The sequence below is a fragment of the Pestalotiopsis fici genome (genome assembly GCF_000516985.1).
Source record: "Pestalotiopsis fici W106-1 unplaced genomic scaffold PFICI_Scf_3, whole genome shotgun sequence".
NCBI lineage: Eukaryota > Fungi > Ascomycota > Sordariomycetes > Amphisphaeriales > Sporocadaceae > Pestalotiopsis > Pestalotiopsis fici.
The window spans coordinates 5603745-5616306 of NW_006917093.1; the positions used below are offsets into that span (position 1 = coordinate 5603745).

The 12562-nt window shown below is 50.5% G+C and overlaps 2 protein-coding genes across 2 annotated transcripts; one reads left to right on the forward strand and one right to left on the reverse strand.

Annotated features, from left to right (window-relative positions):
• Positions 1-585: 585 nt before the first annotated feature.
• On the forward strand, positions 586-2180 carry PFICI_05806 (uncharacterized protein; the record flags this gene model as incomplete). Its single annotated transcript, XM_007834387.1, has 2 exons — positions 586-725; positions 776-2180. 2 exons carry the CDS (start codon positions 586-588, stop codon positions 2178-2180), a joined length of 1545 nt encoding a protein of 514 aa, XP_007832578.1.
• A 443-nt stretch (positions 2181-2623) lies between these two features.
• On the reverse strand, positions 2624-3934 carry PFICI_05807 (uncharacterized protein; the record flags this gene model as incomplete). The annotated part of the gene is made up of 1 exon (XM_007834388.1): positions 2624-3934. The coding sequence occupies one exon, from the start codon at positions 3932-3934 to the stop codon at positions 2624-2626; it is 1311 nt and encodes a 436-aa protein (XP_007832579.1).
• Positions 3935-12562: the final 8628 nt, after the last annotated feature.

The window sequence follows — 12562 nt, forward strand, 5'->3', positions numbered from 1 at the left end:
CAACTGCGACAGTGCGATCAGTGCGACAGTGCGATCAGTGCGACAGTGCGACCACCAATAAGACGACTGCGAAGCAATGCGATGCCCTGGGTCCTGGTCAGCTGAAGCTCACCACATCAGTCATGCATGGCCCGCCCTGTCACCGCGCTGCTAATTGTGTCGGGTCAAGTCTTGATTTCTTTTTTTCCCGTCAGGTAAAAGCCGGTTCGTAAAGCTGGCGCAGAATATCGCGCTCTGATAGTCTGATAAAGGAAGCAAATTGTTCCATCCATCATTTACTACGTCGCCCATCGCCCACTTCATTCGGCCTACCTTTTCGAGCAACAGCTCTGCAACACACTTGAAGTAAAGCAAGCCCTCAAGCAAACTTGTGAGCTCGAGACATACCGCAGTGCCAACGTGGAAATGAATGTCGGCGGCTCCAAAAGAAGGAGGCTCAACTATTCCAAATGCAAGGACTGTCGGAAGGATAAAAAACGAGTACGTAAACTCTTTGGGAGATACCAAAATGGCCAGTCTTGTTAATCGAGTAAGTGTGATCCACCGGATCGATTGTGGCCGCAAAAATGCCGCCGTTGTGAAAGCATGGACCTGGAGTGCTCAGAAAACATAAATCTCAAGGCGACAAAACCCGGTTTGGGGTCAGAAGCAAATAGAGCTTCACCGGAAGAGACAGGCCGTCCTGAGGACAAGGAATCGCATGACCTCAAAGAATGTGAAAAGTGGTAAGATTTTATAGCACAAGCTCATTATGGCATTCGCTGAATGACCCCAGGGAATTGGAGCTATCTTGGCTTCAGCGGTGCGCAGACTACGCATCAAGATTAAACACTACAATCAAAGCCAAGGAACATCAACACATGATGTTTGACTTCTCAGGTCTCGAACCGGCGGTCCAACAAAGGAAGAGGATGATATCCGAAGAGGTCTCGCGACTATTACAATCCCCTTCCCCACTGGTCAGACAAGCCGCATTTTCAGTGGTATCTCGCGTGATAAGTCGTCGCTTCAATGACTACGCGGACGTCGAGCCCGTGGAATCTGAAACAATGTTGAAAGCTCTTTTGGATGGTTGCAAATTGTCTGGCCGACTCGACATTGAACTCACTATGCGGGAATGTCTCCTGCGCGCCATGGATACCCGAGATGTTGTTCCTGAAGATATGATCGATGCTATCAGGCACTATATCGAGGCTTGTAAAAGCTACATGATGCGCATCAAACAGCTTGAATATTTGGAAACTTACGTATACATAGACCCCTGCGAAGTTAGCTTCCCTTTCAACGGAGACGCTCGGATATCGGGCCTCTTGATGCGGCACTTCCCAACTTTCTCACTTGAAGGATTAGATATTTGGGGGAACAATACTCTACAAGCATTAATTTGGACTGCAGATCAAGAAGACATCGAACAACTCATACCAACCATGGATAGTGGCGACTTCCTCAGCGTAGCTACTAAACGTGGCCCTTGTGGATACACAATCCTTCACATTGCCAGCATCCGAAATATCAGTTGTGTAATCGAAAAGGCCAGCATCCTCAGTCGTGTAGACATAAATTCGACAATTCACATCACAGATGAAAGCTCTTGGACGCCGCTTCTCCATGCTGTAGCGCGCGGGTATTGTGGCATTGTGAGAACGCTTCTGGAATTGGGCGCCGATCCTAAGGCACAGGACAACCAAAAGCGCAACGCTTTACACTATGCAGCAGGATGTGGGCAGAAAGATACCACACGGTTACTGTTATCTCATTACCCATCTCTTTGCACTGCCACTGATTGGCATGGGTATACGCCGTTCCACGCCGCCATTAATCATGGCCATCTCGAGGTCGCCAAGATGTTTGCTTCAACTTCCGGTACAGTTCTATTGGTCGATGAGGGAACGCCACTTCATATAGCCTCCATGAAAGGTCATGTCCCGCTTATATCATGGCTGCTCGACGAACGAGATGCAGGCACCATTGACTGGAAAGACGCGTTCGGCAGAACTCCTCTCAGCCTGGCTGCGCGCTCAGGAAATTTAGATGCAGTCAACCTCTTGTTGTCGCGAGGTGCAGACTTCACCATAGCAGATGAGAACGGCAACACTCCTTGCGAAGTTGCCAGGATCTATGGATACCATGACATAGTTTCTGTCCTGGAGAGAGTCTCGATACCAGCTCATGGCCAGTGACAGCGTCAGCAGTTCAAATTGATGACAGATATTGGAATTTCATGATGTACCAGTATTGAATTTCTTCACCACCCAAATTCCCGTGGTTAGCGTGATGTCGATGATTAAGGTTTCTACGCAACCGAGTTGAACATTGGCCAGCGCATTGGAATGGACTTGCTCAAAGTTCTGGCAGGGCAGCATCCTTGAGGCTGAATCCCTAGATTACTGAAACTGAAACTGTTGTTCATGCAATTGCTTTATTTATGCCGTCCATTCTGACCGGAAATGTTGTTTTTCCTGACAATGACCGTTGAACAAGGTGCTCATACCGGTGGAGCACTTGGTCCTCGAACAAGTATACCTATCGTCGCAGTTACCAAATGCCCATTCTCCATCAACTTGATTAGCATCAGTCAGAGCCGCAAAGCTCATTTGCATCGTCTTAGACTCCAACATGACAATCACGAGGCATCGTGCATGAGTTCATCCGACCCAGCATAGCCATCCCAAGCGCCCAGAAAGTGCTCAATTTGCTGGTCCTTGGTGAACGCTCCAATATCCGCATGATGACCGTGTCCAGCTCGGTCGGCCCCAAAAGAGTTATGAGGCCCCGAGTACGGCTTTCTGGTTCGCGGGAGCCTCTTGATGGGTCGCATGGGACGGGTGCCGATCCCGGGATTGTCGCCTGAAAGACCCGTGAATGCATTCGGGTGCGGGACAAGTTTGATGGCTGCGCCCTGAGAAGGATGGCTCGCCCGGCCATCACCAAAGGACGGGACATGGTGGTTCGAAGCCTGCTGCTGAGAGGTGTGTCGGGGTGCCATGTGAGGGTGGTGGATTAGGGGGAGAATGCTCGCGGTCTGTGGCTTGGGATCTGAGAGACCGTCGCAGAATGGGTTGCTCAGAGGTTGGGCGAGATGCTTGCTCAGGTTGCTTGAAGCTTTGCGGTATGGATCAGTAGATGCTGCTTTATGATTCTTTTTCGTGCCTGGCTGGAGCGGAGTTCTCCGAGCCGTACCTGTATTAATCTCATAGGATCCTGAAGTACGGAATCCGTTGCTAGGAATTGCCTTGATACGTGTATGATCACAGAAGGGTTTGGCGTCGACAGGAGTGGGCGAGGGGTCGAAGTCTGACATGAAGACATCACGAATCTTTGGAGAGACATATGGGTTATGAAGATTTGGATGAAGAGTCCTCCCATCCCACGGCTGATCGAGCTTGGATTTACCGGTCGGTCCCCTGCTTTGATTGGGGTATGTGACCCTCGGACTGTACGACACCTGGGAAGTGGTGGGCGATGGGAATGCAGGCAGTGGTTTCGGCCCAGGATGGACGTGCGACGGCGATTTGAACTCGATATAAATCACGTCAATGAAGCCGCGCAAGGGGATCATGTCGAGCTGGCGTTGAAAGCGATCAGGTTCCATGCCCAGGAGGGACGTGGCCCCATAGCCAAAGGAGTGATCGCCGTCCTTCCATCTAATCTCAATCTTCTCGAGCCGCGCCGGGCCCAGCGAGGCAATGGCGAGCCCGTGGCTTGTGGCAAAATGACCAGCGGCTAGACGTGCAAGCTGCTTCTCGAGTTGATCCTGATTTGTGAAGCTCACACTCTCGACAAAGGTCTTGCTGCACCTTCGGCAGGTCTTCGATCTACCATTGTCGGGCACGGTATCGAGCTCATATTCGAGCATGAGCTCGGGTTGGCAGATGTGGCAGAAGTCGATCAAGACGGCGTTCATGGTTCGTTGAAGAGGGTTATGGTACACCATCTTGTGTAAAGTTGGGCTGAGCTGTCAATAGGAGACGCCTGCACTTGATTAGTGGTGGCGACTGTGATCAAGTTGAGTTCAATTCTTCTCTTGCCTTTCCTTCCTACTTATTCCCACAAAACTGTTGCCATGACGATTCTGAGGCACAAACATGGCGATGGACGCGACTGGATGCCTTGGTTTCTCTATCACGCCCGCAAAATGCGTTGTCCAGGCGGTAGGCATCAATGACTGATCTATCGATCTTCAACAAAATTCAGGCCAAGTCCAATACCGCAGGCAGCTCGAAAAACACATCTGCTACCAAGTATGCAAATGCAAATTGTGGTGTTCCGTCTCCAACGGCATATCAAGAAGCAGCTTAAGAACAAGTCGAGCACTATTTCCGTCGACAACTGCTTTTGCATGGCAAAAGGGTAACGAGAAACATATTCCGAAAGCAAGGACATGCGGTTCATTTTGAGCTAGGCCGAAAGTCTGTTATGTATATCCAGTACGAGGATAGCGACGGGTGCAATCTATAGTCGGACAATTCACGGTATTGGCATTGACACGATGCACCCGCCCAGCCGGGTCGCTTGCACCAGGCAACCGGATATGTCCAAATGGGATCGGAGAATTTGTCTTCTAGGTGTCATTATGCTTGTCTGTCTGACGCGTTCCATTTCTTCAGTGCAAGTCTTTCAATCAGCAACGAAAAAAGACACCACACTTGGCCTCTGCCCATGCCCGTCCAGCCTGGTAAGGGAGCGCGCGAGGCATTCGCTATTACTACGAAATAATGCATCAACCTCTACATTGGAATATCGGATGCACGCATCATCGCATGATCAGTGAAGAATATTTAATTACAGCAGTTTAGTTCTTGAAACGCGCTTGACTTGGGCTGCTTTGTCTTGAAGAAACATGTTTTTTTGGGAGTGGAGGATGATGCATTGAATTGTCAACGCGACCCAGTCCGTTACCAGGAAACAGAGAGAGAAAAAAAGCGCCATTGTTCAAAAATTTTTACACTGTGGCAAACAAACTTCAATGGTCAAGAAACGAAACAAGAAACGAGGTAGTATTGCGACTTCACTTTGCAGGTTCCCGTTATCATAGTAAATGTAACCCTTGCTATAGTTGAACAAGAATTTCCTACCCAGAAAAAATAGTCCGGCGGTGGATCGGCCTTCGTATTGCGTATCTGGTTGCGTGTGTATGTGTTTGGGCAGGAATAAAAAAAAAAGACCCCACTCAACTCCGGGCTCGCATCGCCGCGCGGGTCATATTTAGTCTCGAGGGGCGCTGATCTTATATACCTGGGCAATCATGTTAAGTCAAGGGATCGTGGGATTTTGTTTGCGAGAAAGGAGAAAGCTGCCAAAAATAAAAGAAACCATTTGCAACGGAGAAGGCCCACTGGCAGTTATGGGTTTGTTACCAAAGAAAAGGAAATGAGGGAATCTTGACAATTATCAAGAACAAAGACTATACATGATGTAATAATGGTTTTTCGTAAACTTCATGGCCCGTGCCAACATGAACTTGCACGTATATTTCTCGGCTAATAACGACTTGTCACCTAGGGCTTTCAACCAACTCGAGAGTCCATGACAAATCTGGAACAAAGTCCGAAATGAGTGAGAAAAAGAAACAGAATTAAAGGAATCTGTATTGAATGTTTTACAAGCACCATGTGTGACAGATCAAGACCGTTTTTGGTAGCTCTCTAGTCGCTGGCGAGGCCCGTGATGCAGGCTCATGATTTCACACAGGACTTTTTATTTCATCACCGGGTGGGTGGGTAGGAGGAAGGGCAGCGTTGCGTGTTATACCATTGGCCGACCGGACGTTTTGATCTTTCATCCAAGATTAAGCCGAAGACGTGATGCCGAGTGTTACAGTTTATCGCGGCCTATTATTGCAGCTGAGTATCCCAGGTTTTGGGTGGGATGTAACGCTGTCGAGGAAAAGAAGAAACAAATATTTTCCGTTCCTGGAATTTCGTTAATCAGCGCACCCGCCGTTCTGGGTCCGGCCTGTGCCTCGTGTGATCCTCTGGGAGTAGACCATGAGTAAGAAACGTCTTGGTTGCATAGTTCATGTTTTGATTAATTGATCTTTTTTTTCTGTCTCCCATCATCATGGCATGGCATCGAAACGAGGTATCGAATCCTTCCATTTTGACGAGGAGCAGCGGGCAGTTGACAAAGACGGCAACCTTCCGGAATTGTGCAAAATCTTTTCCCACTGGCGCAAGGTACATGCGCCCGACCAAGACCAGACCGGGGATGATCCGGTGCGGTACCTTGCAGCTGGTTGCGTATACACCTGCTATAGCCAGAGCGACCCTACTCCCCGTATATTGAGTCGCTCTTTTGGGAAGTTAAATCCCATCACTAATGCGTGCAGCGCTGACCAACACGGCGTCATGTCCTACATAGGCCAGAGTACTGGTGAAAGTAAAGGCGATGCCGAGATGGCGGCTGACGTAGAACGACCTGAGAGTAAATTGGCTTATCTTAGCCCATTAATGCGCAACCCAGGTCAACCACGGATCCGGCACGTGTGGTGCTGAATTAGCAGCCAATCCGGGGAAGATGCGGCGCTGGTACAAAGATTAATTGCATCTAACTGAACTGGCATTCGCGGGCTGCTGGGGTCCGTATGTATGTATAGGTCATGTAGTTGATGTACATACACTGCCCTCGTGGGTGTTGTAGGCGATGTAGGTACATGCTATACCGGCTTTGGATGCGGCGTCCACCGACGGCTGTCATGGGGGTTTGGCGATTGGCATCTGTCTTGTCCCGCCCTCTCTATCTGCATCGCAATCCGTATTCACTTGCATCTTGGACACGACGGAGATTTTCACATGGGCTGTGTATCTCGCTTCCCAGTCCAGCACGAGTTATCGTCTCCATGTGCATTGCTTTGTGAGATTTGGAATGCGGTCGCAGCCACCTCCATGTGCGGGAACACATCAGGGGTGTACGAAACAGCTCCTGTAAGATGCGCGTTAAGAGCAAGGTCGCGGCGGGAGGGCAGGCACCATATCTAGTTTAACCTACATTTCTCCATATTTCTGCGGCTGAGATGGGCGGCGCGGTGCAGGGCCCAGCTCTTCTAGCGCAACAGGACATTGATTACCCGGAGGTGGCTCGTCAGGCAAGACACGTCGTCATTCCCAACCCACGATAGTACCCAGCAGCGAAAAAGGTCCAGCATGATGGCATAACCGCTGCTGGCAGAGGCCATCTGGGACGCACCAGTGCCTGATGTGCAAAGGCTTTACAACGCTCGCATGGGGAATCGTCCCACTGCGTGATCACCACTCCCTACAATCGAGGGGATTGGCAAAGGCAGGTAGGTAGCTCATGCGCAATCATGAGCCGCAATCGGCTTCATTGTTATTAGGCGTAGGGGTGCAGAAGCTCAGAGCAGCCGAGCATCAACCGACTCCAATCCCTTGGCTCCGCTTCCAGTTCGGCAAGTCTCTCCGTAATTGGCAATGGGGGGAGACTCCGAAGGTCTGGGAGACGAGGAATATCTCAATGAGCGAATGAATGGTGCATATGAGCTGTACGAACCGTGTGCGACTCAAAGTCAAAAACAAGGTAACAATTTCCGCGCCGGCATTGACTAAGATCGTGTTCAATGTTGGATGAGCAAGTCGGTATCTCCCAATGTCAATGCCCAGTCCGTGGTGTACTACAATTTCTCGAATAGGCGCGGAGATTTGGAAGATATTGGTCAGCCAGTGGAAACTTTTCTTTTTCGAGACTCGGTACTGTAGATCAGGGACACGCCGGGACCCCGACCGAATTAGCCATCTTGTCGTGCAACCGATGAAATCATGCAGATGAGAAAATGGCCAGTTCAGTCAGTCCAGGTCGCAACACACCGAAGCGGACCCCTCGTGACGCTAAATGAAGTCAAAAATAGTGCTGTAGAGTCTACCGGTAGGCATTTCCTTGTCTGTGCTACTCCATCAGCACCTCTAGTGAACAAAAATGGATGGAGATGCTCCGTGATGCCGGATTGATGGCTGTTGACGGCGACAGACGTTGATACATAGATCGATTGATGGCCCTTCCGCATTACCTGCCGGTCTGTGTTACTGCTTGGGACGAAAAAGAAGTTCAGAGTTTAAAAGTTTTTAACGTTGGAATGCCACGGTGCTATCCGCTCACTAAGCAGGCATCATCAGTGGGAATCCCTCGTCGCTGTTCAGGCAGGGCGGACCCTGCCATCAGATTTCGAACATGTCCATGGGCCATGGCACACTTAGCAGCAGTAGCTTAATATCCCTTGGCAATGGGCTCTTTCTCGATCGTACCAGCGGGCTGGCAAACGTTGGCCGGGCACATGGAGAATGTTCATTAGAATGAAGAGAGGCGGAGGCCAATGACGATGGCCATGTCCTTCCCTGCCTTATTCTGCAGGCCCTCCATCCCCCTTCCCCCAGGCAAGCCTAGCTGGGCAAATCGGTGGAAGGGTGTGGTGCGTGGCGTGCCGACTGCAGCGGACGATCCAAATGGTCGGATACGAAATGACGAGGATATAGTCATGGGGGTGTGTGGGCGTGCATGGAATAGGGGCTTGAGGAGCGGGCAAGCGACCAGGTTCTCCCTTCTAGAAGGAAGGAAGAAGAAGAGGAACGGGAAGACGTCTATCTGAACATCTCAGTCTCTGTTCACATGGCGGCGGATGTGTTTGTCGTCGCCCAAGGTGTGTAAGACGCCATCCATCTGTCACCCTGTAAGTAGTAGCAGTAGCAAGGTATTCTGTAGGTATGCAACACACAACTTGCCCAAGGTACTATACGTTTCGTTTTGTTCTAATTACCTACCTACCCAACAGGAGTAGGAGTTCCCACCACTGCCGCGTCGTCGGAACTTTGCACAATAACTTGATTTGACAGGTGAACATGATCCAAACTTTTTGAAGCACTTTGGGTTTGTTGTCATGATTTTGCCTGAATACTGAGACCTTGCACAATTGAGACGAAGGGAGCGTGACTGTGGTCAATGGGTGGCCAAGGCGCCTAACCGCTTGCATAGACTCTCTCAGGGTACCCAGGCGAGTGAGTACATTAGGTAGTGGTTACAGCAAGCCAGAGGAAGCAAGCTATTTTTGGAAAAGGCTCTTGCTTCCAGAAAGAAAGCAAAAAGGATCAATGCTGGGTTGGTGGTGAGTAGTATTGAGGGTCTGTCTGGTCTCAGGAAAACCCACACAAGGCTGGAGCAATGGACTATCGTCTACCAGATCTGATCAGTGATGTGATGATGGACCTGGGCCCCTTCTCATGCCCGGCCCATGATTCGACAGGACTTTGAGGCGCGGGACACGATGCAGCGCAAGTGTGGGTAGGGTTGCACACAAACGACATTGAGGTTATGCGTGAGAAACCTGCGAGAAAACGTGGATGAGTAGCTGGTAGGTAGGTATCTTGCAGCAAGCAGGTGCATACTTAGTTCGTAGGTCCATCGATACAAGAAAGGTGGATGAGCTTGAGGCTCGTTACTGGCAGAGTGTGACCAGACACACGACCTGCAAAAGAAAGAAGAGGGTCCCACTTGCTGTCAATTGATTTATTCCCCCCCAGTCCCAGTAAACACCCCCAAAAGACAGTGCCTGTGCCTGCCTGTAGTAGTGTAAAGCCAGCACCGGTGTAGTGGACGTGCTTACCTGGAGTTACCTAGATTTAGCGTATCTACTAGCGACCTTGGACCCTAATGTACATACCACAAATCGAGGGTAGCAGCAGCTACCTTATTCGTCACCCCACCTTCCAATAGAAATGACATGATGGCGAAATCTCAAACGTGCTCCTCCCACGACACACCCATGACAACCACGTTTGTTGATTCGTATCGCTTCTCCCTTTTTTCTTTCTTTCTTTCTTTCTTTGTTCCATTATTCGGCGGATATGACCTCACGCGAGTTCGTGGCTCAGCCGCAATTTGCAGCGACAGACCCCCGTCTGCGCTAGAAACAATCAGATCTTTTCTAGAAGCTGAGAGGGCTCGGCGTACGCAGCATAATTCGTCCTTTAATTGCCTGGGTGCGTTGAAACACGTTTTGTTAATGCGTATCCCTGACAACGAGACCCCCTTTCAATGCCCTCCGCCCACCATGTTGCGAGCAATCGCGGGTTTGCCGCATCGCCGCACTCGTTCTGTCCTCTGAATTCTCTCAATCTGGCTAGATTGCTGGTTTGGACAGATGCTCAATGTGTCTGCCTTCAGCCCTTTACAGCATCTTCCGAGCCCCACGATGGCTTCTCATTGGTCCATCTTGCCTTGGAGTGCTCGCATTGAGCCGCGCAGATGTCGCCAATGTCCTTTTTGGGGCGAAGTTTTAGTGGCCGGTAATACAGCACTAATAACAAACTCTCACTTCAGTATCGCAACCCCTGGCTGTCGTCTTCTATGGTTTCTGTGTAGCTCTACCACATTAGGGCATTCCACGGAACTATAGCCAGTACTATAGCATTTCGACAAGACCCAAGCTGACTCGCAGGTGCCCACATACGACCAGCACTGACTGCCTAGTAGACAGATCCAACCCAACGCTTGCTGCGCATGAGATCGGCCGTAACGTCTTTTCAGTAGCCGCCCGGAATTGGCTTTGCCAGCCTGGAGAGTATCACCCCAGTTTCGATATCGCCAAGAGCCGAATCAATCAAGCTCTGCAACTTTACCTTGCCAGATGCTACATATCGTGGTTCATCGTGTTCGGTCCTCTCTGGCATTTGTTACAGTCATTCAACTAGGTCGCGGCGCGTATGTATCTCTCTCTCACGAATTTTTTTTTAATTCACATTGATCTCCTATGCCCGGGGGCTCTGTCCTACGTACTTTACTTACTGCATGTATTTACACGCAAGTACACACATGCCCAATGGCAAACCCACCGTTTCACTTCCGCTCTAGGCATGTCGTCTAGAAGTGGATGTTGCGAACTGTGTGCGGTGATCAGGAGACGCGTCCACGCTTGTCGGTGTTGAGTATGCGCCTATAGTAGTGCTTTAAACAGACCCATCCAGCAGGAAAAGAACCCCCCTCATCCCCTGCTCCATCAGCATTGTGGCATCGCCCTCGCTCGCTGTGTGGCTTTCTACTGTACTCAACCCCAGTCAGGAGCCCGCCCTATGGGGTGTCGCGATCGCGGGTTTTAACTCCTTAATATAGGTTGCCCCTGGTCGACTATAGGCCCCTCAGGAGTGGAGACGCGAGGACACAAAAATCCCTGCCCAACTGTTTCTACAAGGCCTTGATCGAGTGTTGCAAGCAGAACCAGGAACCAATCGCACATGAAGATTTTGTCGGCATCACAGCTCCCAGAGAGAAGAAAGTCGCAAGTGCATTAGCCTTCTTGGATAGAGTGATGGCCTCTCACCCACCCCCGAGAGAAAAGCCACACCCACGATGTCGTCGTCTTGCTCATCCTCTTGCCCAATTGCACATTGGTGCTTGTTTCACTTTGCAACTCTGCTCCCAGCTACCCAGTTCTAAGTATCCCATTTCCTCCCAGATGAGATCTCCCGCTTGCCAAGTCCCTCTTTCGGCCAAGACTTGCCAGGGTCCGGAAAGGCTTCTGAAATCCGTTTTCTGAACACCCTGTCTGACAGGCCTGGTCCGTTGTGGCTGTCCTCGCCCCAGTTGCATCATTCCCCCGGGGCCAGGGTCTCATTCTATAACCGGCAAGCAGACCATGGCATAAGATCCTCAAATTATGCCACCGTCATTGCTGAGCAAGGTAACCGCTTCTCCACACCCGTCCAGGAACGATACACTATGTACACTGGTTCTTGTCACACATGGTACTCGCGCTTTAACTTGTCGACTAAAAGAGAAGTAGTCAAGGTACCCGTCTGTCGGTTACCAGCCTTTCCCCTGCTGGGGAACGTAACGATAAGGTAGATCAGACGATATAATGCAGCCCATGTCCTCTGTGCCTCTCCTCCACCCACCTGACTTCTGCCATGATATATTAGACCGGCTAAGGGGAACCAGACTATTAGGAGGGATTCCCATATGACTGGAAAATAAAACAAAAAAGTCGAGGTTGCATTGTATTCTTAAACTAGACACCGGACACCAACATCAGCTTAAAATCTACTTCAAATCACTACCGCCCGTTTTCTCTACGCCTGCGGAGCTAGACCTAGGCCTAGCTTACACGGCTATCTTGCTGCTACCACCACCACTACTACTTTCTTCAACAACTCCCATATAGCAAGACACAGGAAAGCTGTGCCGGCGACAGGATCAACACATGTTCAGGGCTCTCAGGCAAGTAGGAGCCCTGCGCACACATATCCCGACGGCAACCAGGCAAGACGGGCACAATTTTCGCCTCACGAGACGCCGGTCCTCCCACTCCGCAACCATCGCCACAGCAGCAGGCCCGCGGGGGCCCGGTTCGGCAAATACTTTCCATCCAGAGTCCGGCGACCGTCCAGAGCGGTTCGCTCTGGCGGAACCCATGCATTGGAGACACGCTGGCGGGCAATTATCGAGTAGGACCGGACTACAATGTTGACTACTCTCCCCAGGACTCGCATCCGGGCGAGCAGAATCAGCCTCAACACGCCTACGACACACATCACCACCACCGCGGGAATCAACTCCAGCATCC